General features: G+C 38.2%; 2 protein-coding genes across 4 annotated transcripts; one reads left to right on the top strand and one right to left on the bottom strand.

The window, feature by feature from the left end:
- The first annotated feature begins 8,003 nt into the window (after nucleotides 1-8,003).
- On the top strand, nucleotides 8,004-10,760 carry LOC122646640 (40S ribosomal protein S7). Of its 2 annotated transcripts, none has more exons than XM_043840232.1 (6): nucleotides 8,004-8,061; nucleotides 9,095-9,185; nucleotides 9,271-9,344; nucleotides 9,427-9,550; nucleotides 10,208-10,390; nucleotides 10,570-10,760. In XM_043840232.1, exons 2-6 carry the CDS (start codon nucleotides 9,111-9,113, stop codon nucleotides 10,690-10,692), a joined length of 579 nt encoding a protein of 192 aa, XP_043696167.1. In that variant the 5' UTR covers nucleotides 8,004-8,061; nucleotides 9,095-9,110; the 3' UTR covers nucleotides 10,693-10,760. The 2 variants fall into 2 exon arrangements, with proteins under 2 accessions (XP_043696167.1, XP_043696168.1); XM_043840233.1 differs by having other exon boundaries at nucleotides 8,016-8,060; nucleotides 9,101-9,185.
- A 6,917-nt stretch (nucleotides 10,761-17,677) lies between these two features.
- On the bottom strand, nucleotides 17,678-22,066 carry LOC122645589 (mannose-6-phosphate isomerase 1-like). Of its 2 annotated transcripts, none has more exons than XM_043838895.1 (5): nucleotides 21,483-22,066; nucleotides 20,498-20,710; nucleotides 18,991-19,257; nucleotides 18,472-18,868; nucleotides 17,678-17,690 (listed from the first exon to the last, which is right to left on the bottom strand). In XM_043838895.1, exons 1-4 carry the CDS (start codon nucleotides 21,825-21,827, stop codon nucleotides 18,521-18,523), a joined length of 1,173 nt encoding a protein of 390 aa, XP_043694830.1. In that variant the 5' UTR covers nucleotides 21,828-22,066; the 3' UTR covers nucleotides 17,678-17,690; nucleotides 18,472-18,520. The 2 variants fall into 2 exon arrangements, with proteins under 2 accessions (XP_043694830.1, XP_043694829.1); XM_043838894.1 differs by lacking the exon at nucleotides 17,678-17,690 and adding an exon at nucleotides 21,208-21,375 and having other exon boundaries at nucleotides 21,483-22,064.
- Nucleotides 22,067-22,866: the final 800 nt, after the last annotated feature.

The raw sequence follows: 22,866 nt of genomic DNA, 5'->3' as shown, positions 1-22,866 counted from the left end.
ACCGTTTCATGAAAAACCCTACCCATTTTAGCAACCGGATCCTCACAACCCGAGAAGATGGTAAACCCCAAAACGCAGAAAGTAGAAAAAAATCGCACTTCTTGTTGCTCTCAGTGAACCAGTGCATGACGTGAATGGGGGTTTTGATCAACCCCAGCGCAAACTCAACTAACAGAGAACCCAACATACATAAAAATACCATTAAAATCAAGATCAATTCCTTAGCCGCTTAACCCCCTTAACAATAACACCCTCCAAAGTCCAAACCCTCTAAAATTAACCAAATCAATCAAGCTATTCGATCATAATATCAAAAGAAGAGGCGAAAGTGAGAGACCAAAAGAGAAAACTAACCCAACGATCCAGATGACGATACCGACGATTTGAAACCTCTGCAGCTCTCCAATTGTGGGAAAAAGAAAAGAAGATGAACCGAGAGAGGGAAGCACCGCGCGAAAATGTTTCCCCCTTTCTGCGCTTTTTGTTTCCTACTTTCTGCGTTTTAAGAGTTACAGTCCTAATCGGGTTTCACGGATCCGAAAACGGGTTAACAGAGCATGAAATGGTGCAAAGCAATCTCCACCACACCACGTATCGTACAATAAAGATAGCAATGCTAGGAACTGCCAGATTAAAGAATTGGAGAGATTTTTTATCTATTCCCTGTTCTGTTCGATACACAAACAGCTTCAGGGTTACGGTCGTCAATTGAAACCCCCTTAACCAAACCGTTGATCTACGAGAATCTCTAGGCCATTGCACGATTCCTTGTTCGATACGTAAACAGCTTTGGACTTACGGTCGATCCGATCCGAGCTGGATCCTTAAGTGAAACATTGGAACCGAACCATCGAGGGAAACTTCTCTCTCTCTTTCTCTCTCTCAAGGTTCTAAAACTCGGGTTTCAACTAGGTTTCGATCAGTCAGAAATTGAGTTTGTCTCGATTTCGACAATATCTCGATCGAAACCTGGGATTTTCTCCAGGCTAACTCGAACCTTGGTTTTGAGGCCCAAAAGTTGTTTTTCTACCCTGATTCTTGTTGATGTGCCTATTTTATACATTTTAAACCCAATCCATGCATTAGTTTCACATATATAACACTAAAAATATTACTTGTGGTTTAGATCCAAGTTTGATATTGTATAGTGTTCTTGGACATTGTATCGAATAAGATTTGATCGGAATATAACTCCTTCAATATAAATGAGATTTAAGCAATCTTGGATTTGCTAGAAAACTTTGTTTTGATAACTTTTCAACAAGTTCAAGATTGCTTAAATCTGTTTTATATTGAAGGAGTTATGTACCGATCAAACTTAATTTGGTGTACGTGAATGCTGTCAAAATGGCTCTGAATGAAAAATATTTTTTTGACATAAAAAACATGAATATTTTACCGTACTTTTGGTTTTTATGAACGTTTTACCACATTAAGATTTATGGAATTTTTAGAATTGAGAAAAAACCCCAGCATTAGAAAGTTGAAAATTGCACCTACCATCGAAAATCTAGTTTTTATTCTTGAACTGGGAGGATGACTTTTTTCCTTTTAGAATTTGATTTTTTAACTATTTTTATTGGATTCAGATATGGGGGTATTTACTTTTTTATGAATAATATCTTAAGTAAATGTTTAAATGATATTAGGCATAACTATGTGTCTCTGTCCTAGTTTCGAGCCAAGTTTCTCTTAATTTTCGATGGGCATATAGTGTCAAAACCATCGAAACCCAGTCAAAGATTTTATAAAAACCCCCTTCAACTAGTCTCAAAAACCTGTAAAATCAAGTTAACTCGATGGTTTCGGTCGAGTTTTTCTTCCATGGTTTCTGGTATTAATACCTGTCTGTCCTAGTTTCGAGCAAAGTTTCCCTTAGTTTTCGATGGGCATATGTGTCGAAACCATCGAAATATGGTCGAAACAAATCGAAACCTGGGCGAATCCAGGGATTTTATAAAATCCCCCTTCAACTCGTCTAAAAAACCTACAAAACCAAGTTAACTCGATAGTTTCGACAGGTTTCGATCGAATTTTTTTTGCATGCTCTCTCCCCTTGCTTAGCATTCAAAATGGTGTATTCTCATGGACTGTGTCAATAGATATGGTCAACATTGCTAAGTGGACCTTCTTTGTTATGTTTGGATTGCAAGAAAATAAAAACAAAATAATGAGACAAGAAACATGATGATGCAATGATTGCTTTATTTGTTTATCTCTCTTCTCATATACAAATTTTGTTTTCTTCTCTTTTCTGGACATTTAAACATAGCCATAACTGTTTACCAAAAAAAAAAAAACATAGCCATAACTTCTTCCTGTTTTTTTTTTTTTAATAAGAAGAGAGATTAACTATTAACATTCATGGTGCAAGAAAAGCACAGAGTCTGTACATCAACAAGCAAAGTAGAAGACAAAAAGGAGGGACGATTCCCCTCCCACAAACAAGAATATACAAAATTTCGATGGTGACAGGGTAGATCGTCTGCCACAACATTCTGCTCTCAGTAGACATGACAAAAGGAGATATGAAGGAACTGAGTGCTAAAATAAAAACAATCTTCAATGATAGAAGAAATTCTCCAGTGAAAATCTACAGAGTTCTTGTTCAAAATATTGATGACAAAGAGATTATCACTTTCTATTGCAATGTGAGATAATCCCTTCGAATTAGCCACAATGAGAGCTTATGTTTTTGCTGAATCCTCAAGCCCAAAATCAAAGGCAAAAAGTCTTGAATAGAGACGTTGCTGCCAATAAGATGAGAGAAACCAAATCTTATCTAGATAAAACAAGAGTGAGGGCATCTTAAGCAGATATGATCTGAACTAACTGGGGAGAACTAACAATAAGGACATATAGGATTAATATTAAATCCCCAAGAACTTAGGAGACCAGAATGAGGAACACAGTCATAGAGAACTTTCCATAAAAAAATTTGCACCTTAAGAGCAGTATCAATGTGCCACATTTTTCTGCCATAAGTGATTAACCTCCAACTCAAACCCATTCAAGCTAATCTGATAAGCCGAAGCAACAAAAATTTTGTCGGTAGAAGTTAATTTGCAAATAGGGGTATCTCGAGGGGAAGAAATGGATATGGGAATGGAATGGATTTGACCACTTTTGGAGACCACCAATTCAGAAGCAAATCTACCTTCCAAGAAAAAGGATTCTAAGTCAATAAAATCTGCCACTGAAGTAGAATGATCTTGAGGCCAAGGAAAAGGAACTGAGGAAAGCTTTAAATTAGGAACCCAGGCTCCGTTTGGTTGCAATGGTAATTAAAGGGAATGGAAGTGAAGTTTTCATACTTAAAAAAAGAATTTTTTTAATCATTATCCCATGTGATAATATATTTAACTCCAAATCATTTCATATTTGGTTATTAAATTTCACTTTACTTTGCATCAATTTCCCTTTGGTTTAAAATGTAAAATAAATATTACATGTAAACTGTATCTTTATTAGATATGGTAAAAAATTTAAGTAGTTTATACAATCACATGGGGTAATGATTACAAAATTTATTTTTTTAGGTTTGAAAATTTTCCTTTCCTTTCCCTTTAATTCCCTTTGTAACCAAACGGAACCCCAAGGATTAGTCCAAGGATTGATAGTATGCCCATGACCCACTTTTATTAGTAAACCCTTTGAATTGATGTCCCTAAATTTGAAAACCAACTTAACACCCCATGAAGTTGACCTAAGGCAAGAAGCTCCCAAAAAAGAAGAATGAAGAAAATATTTTCTTTTCATGATTTGCTCCAAAGGGAAGTAGTAGGATGAATCAATTCCCAAGCTTTTTTAGTTAAAAGAGTTGCATTCATATGCCTAGATAATTTTATGTTCAATCCACCAGACTTCTTAGATTGACAAATAGAATTCCAACTAATGGTAGGAACCAGAGATTGATCTCCATTAGACCAAAAGAATTGAGGGCAAAGATGGTCCAAATCATTATGTATGGAATTTGGAAGCCAATAATAAGACATGATATTGAGGCATGGAAGATAGGAAAGCCTGGATTAAAGTAACCTTTCCAACGGAGCTTAAGTATCTAGATTTCCAAGATCTGAGCCTGTTATTGATGCGCTCAATAAAACTAGAGCATGAAGCACACTTCAGATGATGACCAGTAAAAGGGATTCCCAAATAATGATCCAAATTGAGATTGGAAGATATGTGAAACCTCTCATGCATAAAGAAGACGCTTAGTAGTTGTCGGCACATTGGGACTAAACTGAGCCCTAGTTTTTGCTATGTTAATAGCTTGGCCACTATAATGACAATATTCATCTAATATATTTTGGGGGGCTCTGGATTCTTGAGAAGTGGCATGCCCAAATAGAATAATATCATCAAGGAAAGCCATATGAGAAATGGCGTCACAACCCCTAGAAGGACTAACCCCATGGATCTGCTTTTGATGAAGGGCAATTTCCATATACCAGGAACGAAGTTCAGCACATGGCTAGAAACCCCTCTAGTATGGGATTCTTTTTTTTGGTTAGACTTTAGTATGGGGATTCAATACGAGGCCTCAACTACCCACTTGTATGTATAAATTAACCACCAACATCCTGTACAACTCTATATCTTTTGGGAAAAATAGTTTTGCCCCCTTATTCTGAGGATGAGAGAGATAGACTCATGGGAATGCTAGCATAGGCCACACTCCCAGACAGAACACTACTTCCTATATCTTTTTTTCTCTTTCAACTAAGGAACCATAATGCAATACTTTAGTAATATTCGCCACAAACCATTTAGAGGGTGCATTTCCTTTAAAACCAAAAGTGTTTTAATTTTTGTGTTACCCAACAAAAAAAAAGTGTTTAATTTGTGGGTTTCAAGTCATAATGTGGCATTAATATTTTGAAAATTTTTCAATTAGACTTTTTTAAGAGTACATTACCTAGATTGTTGTCATTTCATTGTTCTTTCAATTCATCCACTCTCGTATATTACACTGCATGCTTTATAGTGACATTTTTTTTTGGGGTAGAATTATAGTGACATTTGATAGGTATGGATATTTTAAAGGAGACTGGTAGTGAAAATAAATGTTCAGCAGATAAAGAATATAATATACTTAAGTCTACATATGTAAATGATCAACAACTGCTAGTTTCTAAGGTGAGCCTTGAAGAGGAAACAGACAATCAAGAAAGCATTGAACGAATTGCAAAAAGGAAAAGAAAAGATAGAGGATGTCAATTAGGGGTGCAAGTTTGGCCCTGACGGCCCAAACCCGCCCTGAGCTCGAATAGCGCCTGGGTTGAGATACCTTGTCCCTGAGTGCGGTCAGGGTTGAGAATTTCTGGCCCTGAGTCAGGGCCAGGCTGGGTCAAGGTTGAGGCCTCGGGCTATACCCGGCCCAACCCGACCCTGTCTTCTTCTTCTTTCTTCTTTCTTTTTTATGCTCTCCTTCTTCTTTTTCCTAGCCTGGCCAGCCCATGCATCTCCCTTTCCCAGCTTGGCCAGCCCATGCATATCTCCCTTCCCCCCCCCCATCATTAGGGCCAATCAGTGTTGGCCCGACAGACCCTGAGGGCGGGTCAGGGTTGGATTTTTCTGGCCCTGAGTCAAGGCCGGGTTGGGCTTAGACCCAACTAAGGAGACTTAGGGTTGGGTTAGGGTTTTAAAATGCCCGACCCAACCCAACCCTGTTGCAGCCCTAATGTCAATGATGCAATTGTTTCAAAAAGAAAGTTCAAGAATGAGAATATACGGTCATGCATTATAACACTGTTTGTTTTCCATTTATGCCATAAAAGAAACAGAACGCGTTTGTTATGCACAACAAATTTTGTTTCTGGAACTTCTATAAATTTTGAAAAATGTCATTGGATACCCAAAAATCTGGTGGGGGTGATGGTGTTAGTGGTAGTGGCAATGGAAATGATGGTGGTGGTGGTTGTTGTTGAAGCTGCATTGGAGGTATTGTGTTTTTTTTTTTTAACATGAAATTATTGCTTTGCCCATCGAATTAACCACATGCTCATTAAAGAGTAACTCCCCCCTTTTATTTCTCCTTTCCGTTTTTGGAACAGAGAAATTCCAATTTTAAGTTTTTTTTTTCCTTTCAGTTTGTCAGCAACTCTTAGTATCTGGTTCTTTAATATGAACAAAAATATGAATTGACAGTGTTAAATGGATTTCTATTATTTTTTTGTTCCCATGAAAGGAAAAAAGAAAAAAAAGAAAAATAGAGAAACATATGTGTTATCATGCATGGCCAATGTTATGTACATAGTCCCACATCGGTCCCGTAGGGGCTTGGGTGTGGGTATATATAATATTGAGTTCCCTCCCCTTATAGACCGGTTTATGAGGGTGAGTTCTTCTAATCGTTACATTGGTGCTTTCATTGACTCGTCCTTTGCGGTTGATTATTTGGGATGGGCGATCTGGTGCCAGAGTGCGAGCCTTTGGGAAAGGGCTACCTGTCGTCAGGTAGAATCCTGGGACAGGGTGGAGTCACCTAGAAAGGGCTACTTGATCCGAAGTGGGCCGACGTTCTCGTCGGCCGTTAAAGGGTAATATTATGTACATAGTCCCACCGCTCCGCATATATAATATTGGGTTCCCTCCTCTTGTAGACCGGTTTATGAGGGTGAGTTCTTCCTATCGTTACATCCTAACATTCCTTCAATCGGCAAGGAGTTTGAACATACTCATATAATTTTTCATAAGGTTAAAAACCCTTTTACTAGAATATAGTCTATACCCGTGCCTTCCCAACTTACCCTATCATTTAACCCACCCTATTGTTGTTCGTAGCCATAAAGGGTGTTAAATGGTTCAATTTGTTTCAATGCTTGGCTTTTTAGGTAAAATTAAATTGAAACTAAACCGTTTAATAAACGATTTCACACATTGAAATCGAAATCGTTTATAAATGATTTTACAATTTTATTTATTTATTTTTCATTCAAATGACTACTTTTCATTACACATCTTTCAAATTTTTTTATTAAAATGGATGTATGAATTGAATTGTTATATTTTTTATGGGAAGTAGTTTGCTGTCCGGGAGTGTGGCCTACGCCAGCACTCCCATGAGTCTATCTCTCTCCTCCTCAAAACAAGGGGCCAGAGGGGTTTTTTCATATGGGGAAGAGAGAGATAGACTCATGGGAGTGCTGGCTTAGGCCACACTCCTGGACAGAGAACTTTCTCCCATTTTTTATATAAATAATTATGTATTCAAACCATTATATATTACTAATTATTACCATTAATAATAAATTGTTATCAGTACATATCACTAATATTTGTTTCGATTTAAATGATTTTTTAAATTATTAACCAGCGGTTTAAACAGTTTGATTGGATTTAAACCATTTAATTAAACGGTATTAATTTTAAAACAAAATTAAACCATTTATTAAACAGATTCTCTATTCCGATGTAAACGGATCAACTTGGTTTCGATTTGACTTTGACTTCCTTTAAGTCACAAAACTGATTTGTTTTTATGTTTTTTTTAGCTCAAAACCATATGATTGAATTTTGATACAATATAAGATATGGCAAAATGTGCTTTGTGTCCGGCGCAAGCTACGCCAGGATACATGGGGTGAGCGAAATGACCACCTTACCCCCTGATGATTTTGCATCCATCCTACGGTCCAAATGACAGTATCAACCATCCACAGGCTGAAAAATCGCGAGAAAATAGCAAATGCATTGAGATGTGACGCACCATAAAATTTAGCTTGTAGAATTTATTGCCACACTGCCAGTGTAGAATAGCTTTTGCCTTTTATATAGAAAAATTTTGGGAAAAAGAATTCTACCGATCGCGTGGGTGGTGTTTCCAGCCCCCAGATACAGTTGCGTTCGAAAAGACCGTCAACCCCCAGTTAAATCGAAAATCCCTTCCACCCCAATCACTTAATCTTGACCGTCCAGATGTTAGGTTAAGATATGGTCCGGTCACTTCTCATCTTTTAAACTCTCCCTTCCCCTAAACATGAACTAGGGTTTCTCTGACATTCGAAGTGGTAAGCTTTCTTCCTCTGCGTATCAGATCCGGCTCCCACCGTGATCAGGTAAGAGATTAGTCTGCAAGTACATAGGGAATGTGATTTATGCGTTTTGCATTGGATTTGTTCATGAGGGGCATTTGTAAATCGTCAACCTTTTGGATTTGAACTTCGTTTTGTGTCCATAAATCATCTACTATCTTAAAGTTTTATCTTCTGGGATCGAAGCAATTGGGTTATTAGGGTTTTAAATTGTTAAACTTCTATTACATTTTCTTCTTATCTAAATGAATTAGAAGAGGGTCGTGTAACTTTTCATGTTTGATTGATTGTTTTGCCCCGAGAACATGAGAATTGAGACGGTTTACGAGGCATTAGATTTGATCAAAATTGTCTTTGGAATGGATCTGATGATTATAATGGTTTGCAGAAAACTGAACTGTACGATATCTGCTACACGAGAATATAGAAATTTTACAAACATATTGACTAGAAGCGTTTTTGTTGAACTGTGCCACTATTGTAGTCATCATTTCAAAACTTGGAAGTGTAAATGAATTTCCCTATGACCTTAAGAAACAAGGAGAGATGATAAGTAAACTGGGTTTGTGTCTGAGTTAGGCTGCATGTGAGCTTTAGTTTCCAAAATGGTACTATCATTGACACGCATGATTGTTTTGTATGCCCTTCTGCTGTTTTTCTGTGATTTCTGATTTTTTGTGTTATATCTCTTGAAATTCTCAACCTACTTTCTTTACTGGTTTCCATTGTTATTCTTTTTTCAATGCAGATAATTTGATTTGTTGGGTATTCAACCCTGTGAGATTGGGATTTTCATTGTTTAGAGGTAGTAAACCCTCCCATATTATTCTAATTCTTTGCTTGTATTGAACTCTGTTGTACTCTTATTCATTGCGAATAAAGTTACTTGGGAGGATGTATCTGTGAGGGAATAACAACCGGCAATAAAATTTATTTTAACTGCAAAGGATGAGAATTTGTTATACGATTTTTATCTGTGCATGTATTTATCGAGCATGCTCTCTTCATTGCTTCAAATGTGCCTTTATAGATGAAGGTTTATCCCCTTAATCTATGTAATCCAGGTTTTCCAAAATGTATACGTTTAGAAGGAAAATCCAGAAAGACAAGGATGCTGAACCTTCTGAGTTCGAGGAGTCAGTTGCTCAGGTCGTTCCCACTGCTTTAACTCTTACCCAGTAACTTCAGTGTATATTACCCTATGATAATTAGTCTGACTCCACTGTGTATGCAGGCTCTCTTTGACTTGGAGACTAGCAACCAGGAGCTCAAAAGTGACTTGAAGGATCTTTACATAAATTCAGCAGTGTAAGAATGTAAACTGCCTATTTAGACATTCATGGTTTTAACTTCCATGGAAAGTTATGTTTTTCTTTTCGTATTCTTGCAGTCAGATTGATGTTTCAGGGAATCGGAAGGCCATTGTAGTCCATGTTCCCTACAGACTGAGGAAAGCTTTCCGCAAAATTCATGTTAGGCTTGTCAGGGAATTGGAGAAGAAGTTCAGCGGGAAGGTACTTGAAGCTTTATTTTCCACTTCCGAATGATGATTTGATTCCATTTTCTTTACATGCTTGAATTTCTCTAAAAGGGTAAAAGAAATGGTCCTGTTATTGGGAGGCCCTTAGACCATTCACTGCCTGTAAATTTGGATGAGACCTAGGCCCAAGAGGTTAAAATGGAAGCCGGGTATGATATTGGAATTACTCACTAAATCAGCACCACGACCACCTCAAGAATATTTGTATTTGTACTTATCTCCTATATCTGACAATCGTGGATCTCAGTGTTCTGACAGCATGTATCATTATCCCCAACTGAAATTGTATTATTCAATTTGTATGCAGACTAGCATATTTATGTGACTGTCCATGCAACAAGTTCAACAGCATCTGCTACAAATATGCTTAAGCAAACCTTCCATAAAACAGAATAGTTCATACTTCATAAACTTATATCAAATGCCATTGTTTTGGATTAAGATCCTAATCAGTTAATGAATGGCAATGCACATAATCTGCATGGGTAACTGTTGCAATGTGATATAGACTATTAAGTAGGATGTGTTAATAGAATCTTCTCTCCATGGATGATATATCAATTTAATGCTCTCGTTGAATTATTCTTTATTGATCCATCTCTCCCCACTTATCTATATGATCATTTGGTAGGAAGTGATTGTTATTGCCACCCGGAGGATCTTAAGACCTCCAAAGAAGGGTTCTGCTGTTCAGCGACCTCGCAGTCGCACTCTAACCGCTGTGCATGATGCCATGCTGGAGGATGTTGTTTATCCTGCAGAGATTGTTGGGAAGCGTGTCAGATACCGCGTTGATGGGTCCAAAATAATCAAGGTATATCATGTTTAAATGTTATTTTTAGTGTAGTACTGTAGGTGTTTCTCAAACAAGTTGGTGAGTTTGGGCTATCAGGTTTTTTCTGTATTGGTTTTCATTCTGCTTCTGTAGGATAGTATGCTAGTGTTCTTCCTTTTGCTCGGCCCTAACAAGCTGGTGTCTCTGGTCTATGACAGATTTTCCTGGGCCCAAAGGAGCGGAACGACACTGAATACAAATTGGAGACATTTGCAGGAGTTTATCGGAAGCTTTCAGGGAAAGATGTTGTGTTTGAGTTTGTAGAGGCAGAAAAGCCATGATGCATTTTAGTTCTTGATTATATTTTCTTGTTAGTTACTGAATTGAAATTTTGACTTAGCTTTTGGATCGAGGTCTTCTTCATTCAGGAAGTGTGATGGTCTTATGCCGTGAAATATGAGACTTTGTTCTTGTAGGAGACACCGAAAATTTTATTTTTCAAAGTAAATTTGTTTAATTCTGGTTCTATAGAATCTCGTAGTTGCAGAGCAGAATTAGTTTTAACTGGGTTTGTTGCTTGAATTTAGTTGCTATTTAGATCGAGGGTAAACTTGAAAAGAACTCCTTGCTAATGTGAATCTGCAGAGGCAATTTTTAAAATTTGTTATTTTTCCTTTTGGAATGACAAATTAGATGGTCCTATAATTCAATTTATCCTTGTATGAATGATTGATAGTGTAGAAAGTCAAAAAATATAATATGGAGAAATTGTTTCAAACATTTTTTTTGCAGGTGTTTGATATGATTAGTCGGGGTTAGGCTACGGGGTGCCTAAACCTGTGTCTCTCTGCCCCCTACGGAAATGATGCTCCTGCCCTGGCGCTCCCATTTTTGCACGCTGCTAGCTTATAGTAAGCGGCAATATGTCCAACCATCGCCATTTCTATTTAATATAGAGGGGAGAGGGTTCTTTGAGCAAGTGGTAAACGGAGCATTGGGTAGAGATGGCATTTCATGCTTCTTTATCGGATAATAGTTCAATTTCTCGCCCTAATCTTCCGCTCTTATTGATACTACTGGGTTTTAGCTTCAACTTCTGTGTAGTGACTAATTGTTTTTGTAGAAATGTATGTCGATTAGAAGTTTACTTAAAAAGCAATTTTCAAAATGTATAAAAAATAAGCTTCGATGATCAAACAGGCCAAGAAGGGAAAAGAAAGAAGAGAGAACTGGCACATGCGTTTACATAAATGGTTGCTTGCTTACCAAGCCATATTGCCAAGCCCATCTAGTATTATTAATCTTGACAGTTCAGGTGGAGGTTTACCATTACATTCTTTTAGTATGTAATGTAGAATAGTCATTGGTTGGGAATATATATATAAAAGAACTTTCTTTGGGAGTGTGGCTTATGCCAGTACTCTCATGAGTCTATCTATCTCTTGCCCATATGAAAAGATGGCTTTGTCTCTTTGTTTTAAGGAGAGAGAGAGAGACACATGGGAGTGCTGGCGTAGGCCACACTCCTGGACAAAAAACTCCTTCCCTTTATATACATAGAGAGAGGTGCTAATGTGCCCTTCACCTTTGGCATAGAGAACCCTTTTCCTAATATAAAATAGGGAAGAGGTTTCTGAGTTGCTGTGATCTCTTCTCACATGAATGACCTTGCTGCCTTCCAATGTATGACGACATTTTGTTGCGCTTCAAGGGTTGCTCCTCTATGATGTTTGCTCAGGGAAACATGTGTTGCACAAAAAAAAGAAAGGGAGAGGGTTGGGCATGCCACCAGCTTTTGGTAAGCTAGCGGCAAACACCAATCATTACGTTGGACTCAGGAGGGCAAAAGGTCTTTTCCAAGGGGGAAGAAGAGAGGATGACACATGTTGGGCACCTCGGTGGCGTGTCCTGTTTTTTCCCTATAAGAAAATCATAAACAAGTGAAGAAGTGTCTATAATTTACTAGCGGGAAGTAATTTTTTGTCTGGGAGTGTGGCCTACGCCAACACTCCCATGTGTCTATCTCTCTCCTCCTCAAAACAAGGGGACAGAGGTGTCTTTTCATATGGGGAGGAGAGAGATAGACTCTTGGGAATGTTGGCATAGGCCACTCTCGGACATAGTTCTTTCCCTTTATAGGCACAAATCACTTGTTCTTATTGGTGTTAAGCCTTTCTGAGCATGTGTTCTATCATGTCAAAACTGAGTGTAAAGATAGTCACTTTAGAATCAAATATATCAATATGAGGGAGTGCAGGAGCCACGCGTGCATGATAGCCAATGAGAGCACATGTTGGCATCTCGGGGCGGGATTTTCACCTTTCATGGGGGCAAGGCGGTCATTCTTTTTCCCCTCACTGTGTTTGGGCGTGGCCTGCGCCCCCATCCCCGCAAACAACAATTTTCCTATCAATATATTTTATATCTTTCACCTTTCCCTCTCTTCCTTGCACATCCGCTAATGTTACATACGTTGCTCTTGAAATCTTAAGTAGAGCCTCTTTGGTACTTCCTCCTCTCTCTCTCTCTCTCTCTCTTTTTTTAATCTTTCATTTATGTTTCTTCTGCCATTTTAGGGTTTTTTGAAATTTGGGTTTTGTGTGATTAGGTTTCAAATTCATCTTCTCGGCTTTGCGTGATTGATTTACTTTCCTTTACGTTGTGGTACAACATATGTACCACAATTACAACCAGAGGTGGTCCAATTCCTCCATTTACCTCAATTTGTATGGAAAACATGTTGGGGATTTTATGGTAAGTTCTTTTATGTAAATCATACTCTTCTCACATGAGGTGCTTGCTTCTGTCGCGGTTATTGGGAAGAGATGCAGAAAAACCTTCCCACTTGTATGAATCAAAGAAGCAAATAAAATGAAAATGGAAACAAAACAAGCAACCACAAACCATACGAACACAAGATTTAACGTGGAAAACCCTACAAGGTGAAAGAAAAACCACGGGACAACTCCGAAAATAATCCACTAAAACAAATGAAGGATTACAATGATTCACCTCTCAAGTTTATGCTCAAACTTGAGATCTATCACAAGATTGAGAAAGAAATAACAAACACTTGGAGAGATTATAAGATTACCTCACACTTTAACGAAAATGCTACCAAATCACCTCTAAAAGCCACCAACAAAGCTTAGATAACCCAAAGCGAATAAGGCAAACTGTAATTTCGGTTACCCGACTGATATAGAGCATGAGATGTAGCAAAATGGCATCAAGAATGACCCAAATGTGAGAACAAAACCTCCAAACAAAAATATGCACTTCTTCTCCAAAAGATCCAAGAACAAATTTCTTTTTTTTTCTTAACAAAGTTGAAATCCTTTCCCTCCCCCCCAAACCTAGCACTTTCTCTCTCCTTAGAGAAAGTCCACTAACTCAATCTCTTCCTCACTTCGTACTCCCACATCTTTTACAGCCTGGTTCCATTCTTCACTTTGTCTTTATATCTGAAGAGTCCATTTGTTTCTTCAAAACCTACTTGGTGGAATGATCTTAGGAAGAATGTGTCGGTCACAATTTCTCACAAAAAGGTCTAAAACTTTAGAACATTGCAAAAAGGAATGCTACCGCCACTGGTTAGGGTTTCTCGCAAAAGGTCATGGTAACATGGCCGCTAGTTAGGTTTCTCGCAAAAAGGAATGCCGCCGTTGGTTAGGGTTTTCAGTTGGTTAGGGTTTCTCCCAAAAAAGAGCCGCCGCTTGGTCAGCTTCCTCCGCCGTTTGTGTGTGATAGACCTCCATACTCCTCCTCTCCTTCTCTGCTCATTTCGTCATGATCTTTGGAACTGCCACCAGTGATGATGCCGACGACTTCGACGACGAACCTGTCTAGAAAACCACCTCCCTTACATGGATCATCACCGCCCCGCCTGCCACCCTACTTCACCGTCCTCTATGCCCGCCTCCATTCCACCTTGGTCCACCGCCCTCTACGCCCGCACCCCTTCCCCTCCCCCTCCCCTGAAGCTACCCGCTCTGCCCTATCCAGCCTCAGCTCTATGGTTGGTTATGGTTTTTAGCCATCATACCAAGGGGTTCCCAATCAAGGGAAGTTTTTCTTTTCTATTTGTTTGTGTGTTTGTTAGTTATGCCGACCCTGGTGCTAATGGCACCGAGACTATCGTTGGCTACGAAGTTCTAGCCTTCGTTCAATCTTCACCATCCCTCCCCTGTCCCGGGACGATGCTCTACTCGTCGATCCAGCAAATCCTTGTAGATCTATTTGAAAGTAGGTTGTGGCAGCATTTCTGGCGGCCTTCTTGCCATCGATCGAAGCTCCACTCGTCGATCCAGAAACCTTTGTCGATCCAGAAAGTTTGTTTGAAAGTAGGTTGTGACAGTGTGTTGGCATGCGTGGGCAATATGGTGTTGGTCTGTTCGGCACGTATGGGGTCCCATCTATTGGCACGCTTGTGCATGCGCTCTATGTTAGCTATGTCTACAACTTTTTTTTCTAGGAAAGTGGTTGTGACCCATCCCCTAGTTTGGATGACCCAGTCAATGGCATGTGAGACCGGGTCAATTTCAGCTCCTTGGTTTTGGATACTGTATATCCATATCTTATGTTTATCATGCTCTCTATCTCTTTTGTGTCTCTTGTTTTCTTTTGCTTGGAGTTGGGCGCGCATGAATAAATAGCCTTCTTTCTACCAAAAAAAAAACTCAATCTCTTCCTTTTCTTGTCTAGGAAGAAATACCTCACTACATGCTTCACAAAGTGATTCTTTGAATTCTACAACCCACTAAGGAAGGTTGTGAATGCCAGCTCATTGGTTTTTTGACTTCACATGGATTTTGGATCCAACTTAGCCCAAGCACCCAAACAACTCCACATGAGGTTGAACCAACATAATCCAAGACCCAACAACAACGCCTCCCAAGTTATGGTCTATAATTTATAAAGCTCTACTAAACTTGAGACGTTTCCATGTGAGTCAGAATGGAACATACTGAGGAGAGTTCCTCTTGCTCTTGGCTGTACCTATCATAATTGAGTAAAGATGGGAGGTTGAACAAGGAATAACTAGAATCAAAGTTGATTTTATTTGAAGAAACCATGCATCGATTTAACATGTAAGTGCTGATTGGGTTTCAAATATTGCCTTCCTAGATAGTTTTCTTATTAATATTACCTTTGCAACGTTCTCCAACGTTCAAATATGCTGCAACGTTCGAAGACAAAGAAGTAGGAGTAAAAATTGCTCCTCATATCAACTTGGACTCTACCTATTTAAAATTAGGGATAACTACCCCTACGAACACGTCAACCTCAAAGACTCATTCCATGTCAAATTTCTTTATTATTCAGAACATAGAAACATAAAAGACCAAAATTTCTTGTGACTTAGGATGGAGAGTTGTAACACTACTTCCCCGTTAAGGATTGGTCTTGTCCTCAAGACCAAAATCTGGAAATTGTTTTGTCAAAGCCTCAAAATCTTCCCAGTAGCTTCTATAGACAACATCTCGTATTAATGAATCAGAATTTGTTTCTCTCTGATGTTCCCTTTGATCAAAAATTGCTTGTGGCGTAGGATGGAGAGTTTCATTGTCTTTTTAAACCGTTGAAACACCGGATGAATGCATGATTCTTTGGACATATCTAATTTATATGCAATGGATAGTATCATATTGACAATTAAGTATGGGTCATAGTACCTTAGAGATAGTTTGATGTTTTTCCCTTTAGAAACTGGCAACCAGTCAATAAAATCCATAGAAAAATCTTCCTATACTTGAAGTGGAATGGGCAGTGGCTGGAGTAAACCCATAAGGAATGAAGAAATTCTCATTCTTGTGCCATTCACATGTGTCTCAATTAGCAACATTCTCCTTATTATGCCATTTCATACCCTTCCAATAAAAATTTGGCCGAACTCAATGGAGAGTTTTTGGTAACCTTCATGGGGTTCCTAGAAGAATCTGTAATTGAGAGGCCTTGAAGAGTCACCTCTTTGTCATCACTCTTGAACCTCAACTATAACTTTGAACAGTCCCAAACAATAAGGGCTAGTATTCTCAACCACTGAGTGTCTAATACCACATCATATCCTTCTAATGGAAACAAATAAAAATCCACAAAATAGGTATACCTAATAAATTTATTGGTCAATTACTTGGACTAGATAGCTTCTCGCCCGAAGCAACTACCACCTCGAATCTGGCCCTCATGATTGGTAAAAGTATCACCTTCTTAGCCAACTACTTACTCATAAAATTATGAGTGCTACCTGAATCCAACAAGATTGTAGTGACCTTCTATCCAATGTTTCCCTTAACTCGCATGGTTTCAGATGCTCGAGCTCCAGAAATAGCATGCAACAATATTTCTGGTACTTCTCCAATAGCCTCGTTGATGGCATCTTCCTCGTCTATAATAACATTGCCATCCTCTTCTTTGTAGCATGCCTCAATTAAAAACAGTATTTTTTCATCAATGTCCAGGAACAAACCTCTCATTGCAATTAAGCAAAGATCCTTTGTGCGTCTCTTTTGCAGTTCAGTAGGTAATATTCATCGAACAGGAAGAGTAGTGCCACTAGAAGACTCCTTTTTATCGAAAAAGTCTTCTTTGAATCCGATGTCTTGGCCAATATTCGTTGCGAGCTTTATACAAGCAGGCTAATCCGATGGTAGTAGATAAAGAAGTGGGATGTCCTGCCAGGACATCTGCCTTGATAATTGTCCTTTAACCCACTAATGAAGCAGCTGACTTGCAGTTTAGAGGGAGGTATCCCACCTTTGTCAATAACTTCTCAAATTTGGTTTGGTAATCACGTATAGACCCAACATGTTGCAACTTAGTTAGCTCCCCAAAAAATCTTGGAATTGGGTGAGACCAACCTTGCTTGCAAGCCATCATTAAAATGCTTGCCAAGTCAATTCACCTCCTCCTTGTTTAAGTAATCAATATCTGTCCTTCCTCTCGCTCTATAGTTGCAGGTCGCGAACTAAGCTTCTCAAATGACTCGTTAAGCTTGCTCATAATCTGTTGTTTTCTTGTAGTGCGCGTGAGAACCTCCGTCCTCTTCCAACTTCTCCATTCGCCAATCCACGCCCTCGCTCTGATACTAAGCTGGTACGTACTAAGAAGAGTTCCTCTTGTTCTTAGTCGTATCTATCATGATTTAGTAAAAATGAGAAGTTGAACGAGGAATAACTAAAACCAAAGTTGGTTTGATTTGAGGAAACTAGGCCTCAACTTAACATGTAAATGTTGTTTGGGTTTTAGATGCTATCTTCTTAAATAGTTGTCTTCTTGTTAATATAATCTTTGCTACATTCTCCAACATTCAAATACAGAAAAGTGGAAGTAAAAATTGCTCCTCATAACAACTTGGACTCTACTTATTCAAACTTAGGGATAACTACCCACACCAACACGTCAACCTCAAAGACTCATTCCATGCCAAACTTCCTTATTATCCAAAACATAAAAGAAAATAGATTCACCAACATGTAACACAGAACCTTCAGCTAGAATCGCAATCCCCCTGACAATCAAACAATCATCTTGGAGCGTTCATCTTCCCAAAAAGACCATGAGTTTGTGACAACTAGGGACTACTTATCAACCCACATCAGGGTTCTATGAATTGGATCGGCAAAATATTGGAATTGGCTGAGGTCAATCCCAATGCTTGTCGGTCCAACTCGGGTCAATCCTATACATGAAAACCCTAGATGCCTGGAATATACCAATCTCAAGGCTGGTCTAGATTGCAATTATGGGTTTTAAAAAACCCTAGCCCACATGGAAACACTTATTTGTAAGTATCCTTGGCAAATGCATTCATGATGAATGGAATCAAATGCTTTTTATGGCATATAACTTATTCTCATAAATGATTTCTCATAAATAGATTTAAAATACAAAATAGAAATTATATCAAAGAGAGCCTCATTTTTTGTTTTCATTTCTTTAAAGATTTCCCTTGAAGCCCAATTGTAGGAAACTTTATTACCCATTTCAGGGCGGCTCTGCTTGACTTGTTCCAATAGAATAGGATTTTGGACCTGAAGAATTTGGCTGGTATAACTTACAATCTTCTTTTGACCTTACTGTCACTACTATTTATATTTCCAGTGGCCATACTACATCACGAAGTATATACCGTATAAAGCATGTAAAGCACTAAAGCTGGTTACAATTTTATATGAGAAATGGTACTTCTTCCACTTGATTCTCTGAAAGAAACTTGCTATTCACCCCAGCCCTATAAAGTTGCATTCCTTCTATGGTAGTTACCATAATCTCTGTGTTGGCAGGCACAAAAAGAACAGAACCTTCTGAAATCATTTCTCCAAATAAGCCTGTGCTTGTTTGCATTGTCCCCTCTCCTGCTGTGACCAGGAAAAGGGATGGCCCTTGTGCTACAGGAAGTATAGCTGATGTTCCTTGAGGAAAAATGCAATGATCAACCTCAAATTCATCAAAAGGTGGGAGGTACCTTTTCGTATATGGATTCAAGAGAAACCCATGAAGAATTCCAGGAGAGCCCTGCAACAAAATTGGATTAGGGGACTGGAACCAACATCTAAGGTAGTCAAAGTCATAAATATATATGCCTTATGAACTCACTGGTTTGGTGCAAATCTCTTTATAGTTGTTAGGATGTTTACCTGTTTGTATGTAAGCATGGAACACAGAGTCTGAACATCTCGGTATTTTGGGGTGAGACCGGCACGCACAACATTATCTGAGGTTGCCATGCATTCAATGCATTCACCAGATATATATGCATGGGGTTCGTTAGCCCCTAGATACAGTGCTTCACCAGGGTTAAGCTTCACATAGTTTAGAAAGAAGGCTGACATAACACCAATATCACTTGGATATTGCTTCTCTAGTCTTAATACCAGCTGTTCCTTGTCTGTCAAATATCTCACCTGAAGCAACATAAAAGATCAGTAAGAAAAAAGGGAGAAGACTTGGTGCATAACACAAGAACTCCCAATTACACAGAATGCCTTAATATGGGAACACGCAGAAAAATTGACCCTTGAACATATGTAGAGTGTTGGGTTTGAGGCATGATACCATTTAACCGATTGTAGGAGTTGAGATTAATTATAATTTTGTGGTAAATAACAGCTTTCTTGAAGCCTTACGAATAATGTTTGTACAAATAAAAACAAGAAGTTTCATAATTGCCAGCTTCAAGGCAATTCATATAACTTTGCCTGAATAATGTCTTTGGGTTTTCCATAAAGAATAGAGACTAGAAACTTCAAATGATAGTTCCAGAGATCCATCCAACCAAAATGCTTGGATTTTGTGTACGACCTAAAACCTTTGGATTTAGCCTCTAACCAAGTACCACTCCCTCGGTTTCAGCAATAACAGAACACAGCACAAGCCTATAGGACCTTAAAGAAATGATGACCTCCCTTCTGAAAGTCTATAAATGTTCCTGTACCCCTGCTGGACCATGGCAGATGACCAAAATCTATATGCTCAAGCGTGTACCTCACTGAACCACATTCCTGAACTTGTACTCAAGTGTCCATTTTTACAGAAAAGGGGGTGTGAACTAAGAACTAAGAAGCACTAAGTGAACAATTTTACAGAGCATTAGCTCTGCCAATACCACAGGAATGCCCCAAATATCTCTTTTTATAATATAGACGTAAAGATTGCACAAGAACAATTTACAAAACACATTTCTTATGTTGTTATATCTCCCTGAGAAATTATTCAAACATTTCTTAATCCAAAACACCCTAATTCCTTTGAATGGCTTCAGTATTCAGCTTCAAGTAACAAATTAGCAATTTGCATAAGTAATTGAAGAAAAGAAAATGTTCGTATCTTTTTGTTGGATCAATATCTAGAATTTAAAGCTCAATAAAAGAGAGATATAAATCAGATATCAAGTTGGAGTAATAAGGGTGATTTATGCAATACTTAGATATTTCAATTTTGTAGAGCAAAAACACAAAAGGAAGGTGGTGACATGACAACCTATTGCTTATATGTTGCAGGGAAAGAGATCTGCTTTAGAATAAAAATGTAGCCCATTCAAAATTGGATTATCCTACTGGGTAATGAAATGACAGAAATACTGCAATTACAACTAATAGACAATTAGATACCATGAAACAAATAACTATCAAGTATTTTACATACCTTCTTTTCAATGTTCAGACGTCTTTTCATTTTGAATACAGCTTCTGAGATAGCATTCTCACTTACTGTCATCAATTGGGTGAAGATTGACCGCAGAATTGTTTTTATTTTCTTCTCCCCATATTGCTCATTAATGTGTAAAACTTCATCAGCTTCAGCATTACCAACCAGATCTATAATCTCAGGAACATCATGAAGCACATCTTTAAGCTCCTGTAGAAACACAGGCATTTCCTATGAATAAGTTGACTCTAATGCACAAACAGAACAGCGATTAATTACATTAGCATTTTGTATCATTTCCTACATATAAGGGAAAAGTAAGCACTGAAAGAGGACGGACTTTGGCGCAATGTAAGCAAATTTCAGATGATAGAAATTACATTGAAAACCATACATTCAGACAAATTACACTAATCAACCATCCTTATTATAGGGAATTTCAATAATCACCTTCCTGTGATAATAATTAGATACCATAACAGCCCTTTTCTATCCCCATCATCATAACCCATATTATTAAACAAATAATAAGCAGAGAGAATAACAGATTCTTCTAGGAACCCCGTTGGATCTTCAAGGTGGCATAGAGAAATCCAGTCATTTGATGAGTTTTAGTTTTTGGTATAAGAAAAATGCCATTTTCGTAGTAATCAACAAGAAAAATGCAGTCTACTTCAACAGGAAGACAGGCTAGTTTTAGTTGCTACCTCAACACTGACAAATCCACACAAGGCTTCAAACTCTGTAAGAGCCAAAGCCATCTCAGGCTTGTGATTATCATCTCTGTAGAGCTTTGGTTTAGATTTATTCAATACCCTGGCCAATTCCTTGTCTGGATGTGCTTGAATAGATAATGCTTTTGCAACTGAAAGCACCTACACCGCCAGAGATTTCAAAAATACATAAAAAGGAAAACTAGAATCTAAAAAAAAATTACGAAATGAGACCACAAAAATACTTAAATCGAGAAACAATTTAATACCTTGAACAAGAAAGGAAGATTATTTCCCCACTTCTTCACAACCTTATCACCAAGAACACTAGGGTTTTCCGAAATCCACGACTTCAGAGTCTTCGACACAAACCCAGAAGAACCACCATCTAGTTCACCGTTTTCCACCACAAACGACGGTCCTGACGGATGGGTTCCCATCCAAATCTCTGCATAAGGCTTACTGGGTTCAATCTCCAACCCAGAATTCAACGAAAACAGACTCGCAACCTTCGAATCCTCACCAATTCTGCCCCAATCGTAGTTCTGAACAAAACATCCTAACCTCACTGGCTCATTCACAATCTTTGCCTTCATTGCAACCACTTCATCCATCTACACACAAAACAGAAAAAGAAAAAGAGAAGAATTTTGAATTTGAGTTCTGGTTTTAGACTGAAAGCGCCATTGAAACTCTCTCTGGTTTGAAGCATTTAAATAGAGTAAAAAGAGGGAAAGAAACTACAACTTTTAAGGAGCAATTAAGTGAGAGACAAGTGGGTTTTATGGAATTTTATGAAAGAGATTAACACTAGATTTAAGGCATTGGCGAATGCTAAGGAAAGAATGGAGAAAATCTTACAGTTGCAGTCAAGAATCAAGACCAGCAGATGAGGGAGAGAGACGGTCTGTCAGTTATTTGAGAAGACAGCAATCAGTTTATGTTTATGTATACAGCGAGCAAGCCATTGTCTTAAGTGGGGCCCACCAGCGGTTGTTCTTCTTCAATGCTACTTCTTCATATAAATCCTAGGGTGAGTTTCTCTAAACCAAACCATGGTAAATGGTTGAACCAGTGGAATGAACCAAGCCTAATTTCCATGGTATTCACAAGATTTATTTTTGTGCTACTTACCCCAGCCTTGGGAAACTAGAAATAATAATTTTGACATGGGGAGGGTTTTCTTATGAGGGTGGTGTAAGAATGAGATGCTACACCCAATAAGGGATTGGAAAATGGTGTCATTCATACATGGTTAAAGTGCAGAGTATCAGATCAAGTATCAGTCATCTTAAAAAACGATACGATATTGATACGATACAATATAAATCGGTTGTATCGGATAAATTTACCCTAGTTTTCATTACAAAATGGGTTTGTTGACTATTTAACCCCTTGTTCGTACCGTTTCACCGATATGTAATCAGTCGGAGTCGGGTATCGGTATCAACCACCTTCAAAACCTCAATCATTTCTTTTTAAAAAAAATAAAAATTATGTATTGAATTTTCTTATTTCCATTTACCACACTATATTTTGCCATTTTGGTATATAATAGTTTTTTTTTAAAAGCATGACAACAAATTTTTTCCAATATTTTACCAATCCCTTTATATTGATTTAAAGTATAATATGATTTGAGGTTTTTCTTTG

The sequence above is a fragment of the Telopea speciosissima genome, chromosome 11 (genome assembly GCF_018873765.1).
Source record: "Telopea speciosissima isolate NSW1024214 ecotype Mountain lineage chromosome 11, Tspe_v1, whole genome shotgun sequence".
Classification (NCBI taxonomy): domain Eukaryota; kingdom Viridiplantae; phylum Streptophyta; class Magnoliopsida; order Proteales; family Proteaceae; genus Telopea; species Telopea speciosissima.
Note: the sequence above shows the minus strand (reverse complement) of the source record. Positions and strands in the feature narration are given on the sequence as shown.

Excerpts from the sequence above, each read along its gene's own strand:
- LOC122646640 (XM_043840232.1), top strand. The coding sequence starts at position 9,111 with ATGTATACGTTTAGAAGGAAAATCCAGAAAGACAAGGATGCTGAACCT. Across the intron at positions 9,186-9,270 it reads TCGAGGAGTCAGTTGCTCAG|GCTCTCTTTGACTTGGAGAC; the intron begins GTCGTTCCCACT and ends CTGTGTATGCAG. Across the intron at positions 9,551-10,207 it reads AGAAGAAGTTCAGCGGGAAG|GAAGTGATTGTTATTGCCAC; the intron begins GTACTTGAAGCT and ends ATCATTTGGTAG.
- LOC122645589 (XM_043838894.1), bottom strand. The coding sequence starts at position 21,827 with ATGGATGAAGTGGTTGCAATGAAGGCAAAGATTGTGAATGAGCCAGTG. Across the intron at positions 20,711-21,207 it reads GTGGATTTGTCAGTGTTGAG|GAGCTTAAAGATGTGCTTCA; the intron begins GTAGCAACTAAA and ends GTGTTTCTACAG. Across the intron at positions 18,869-18,990 it reads CCATGCTTACATACAAACAG|GGCTCTCCTGGAATTCTTCA; the intron begins GTAAACATCCTA and ends ATTTTGTTGCAG.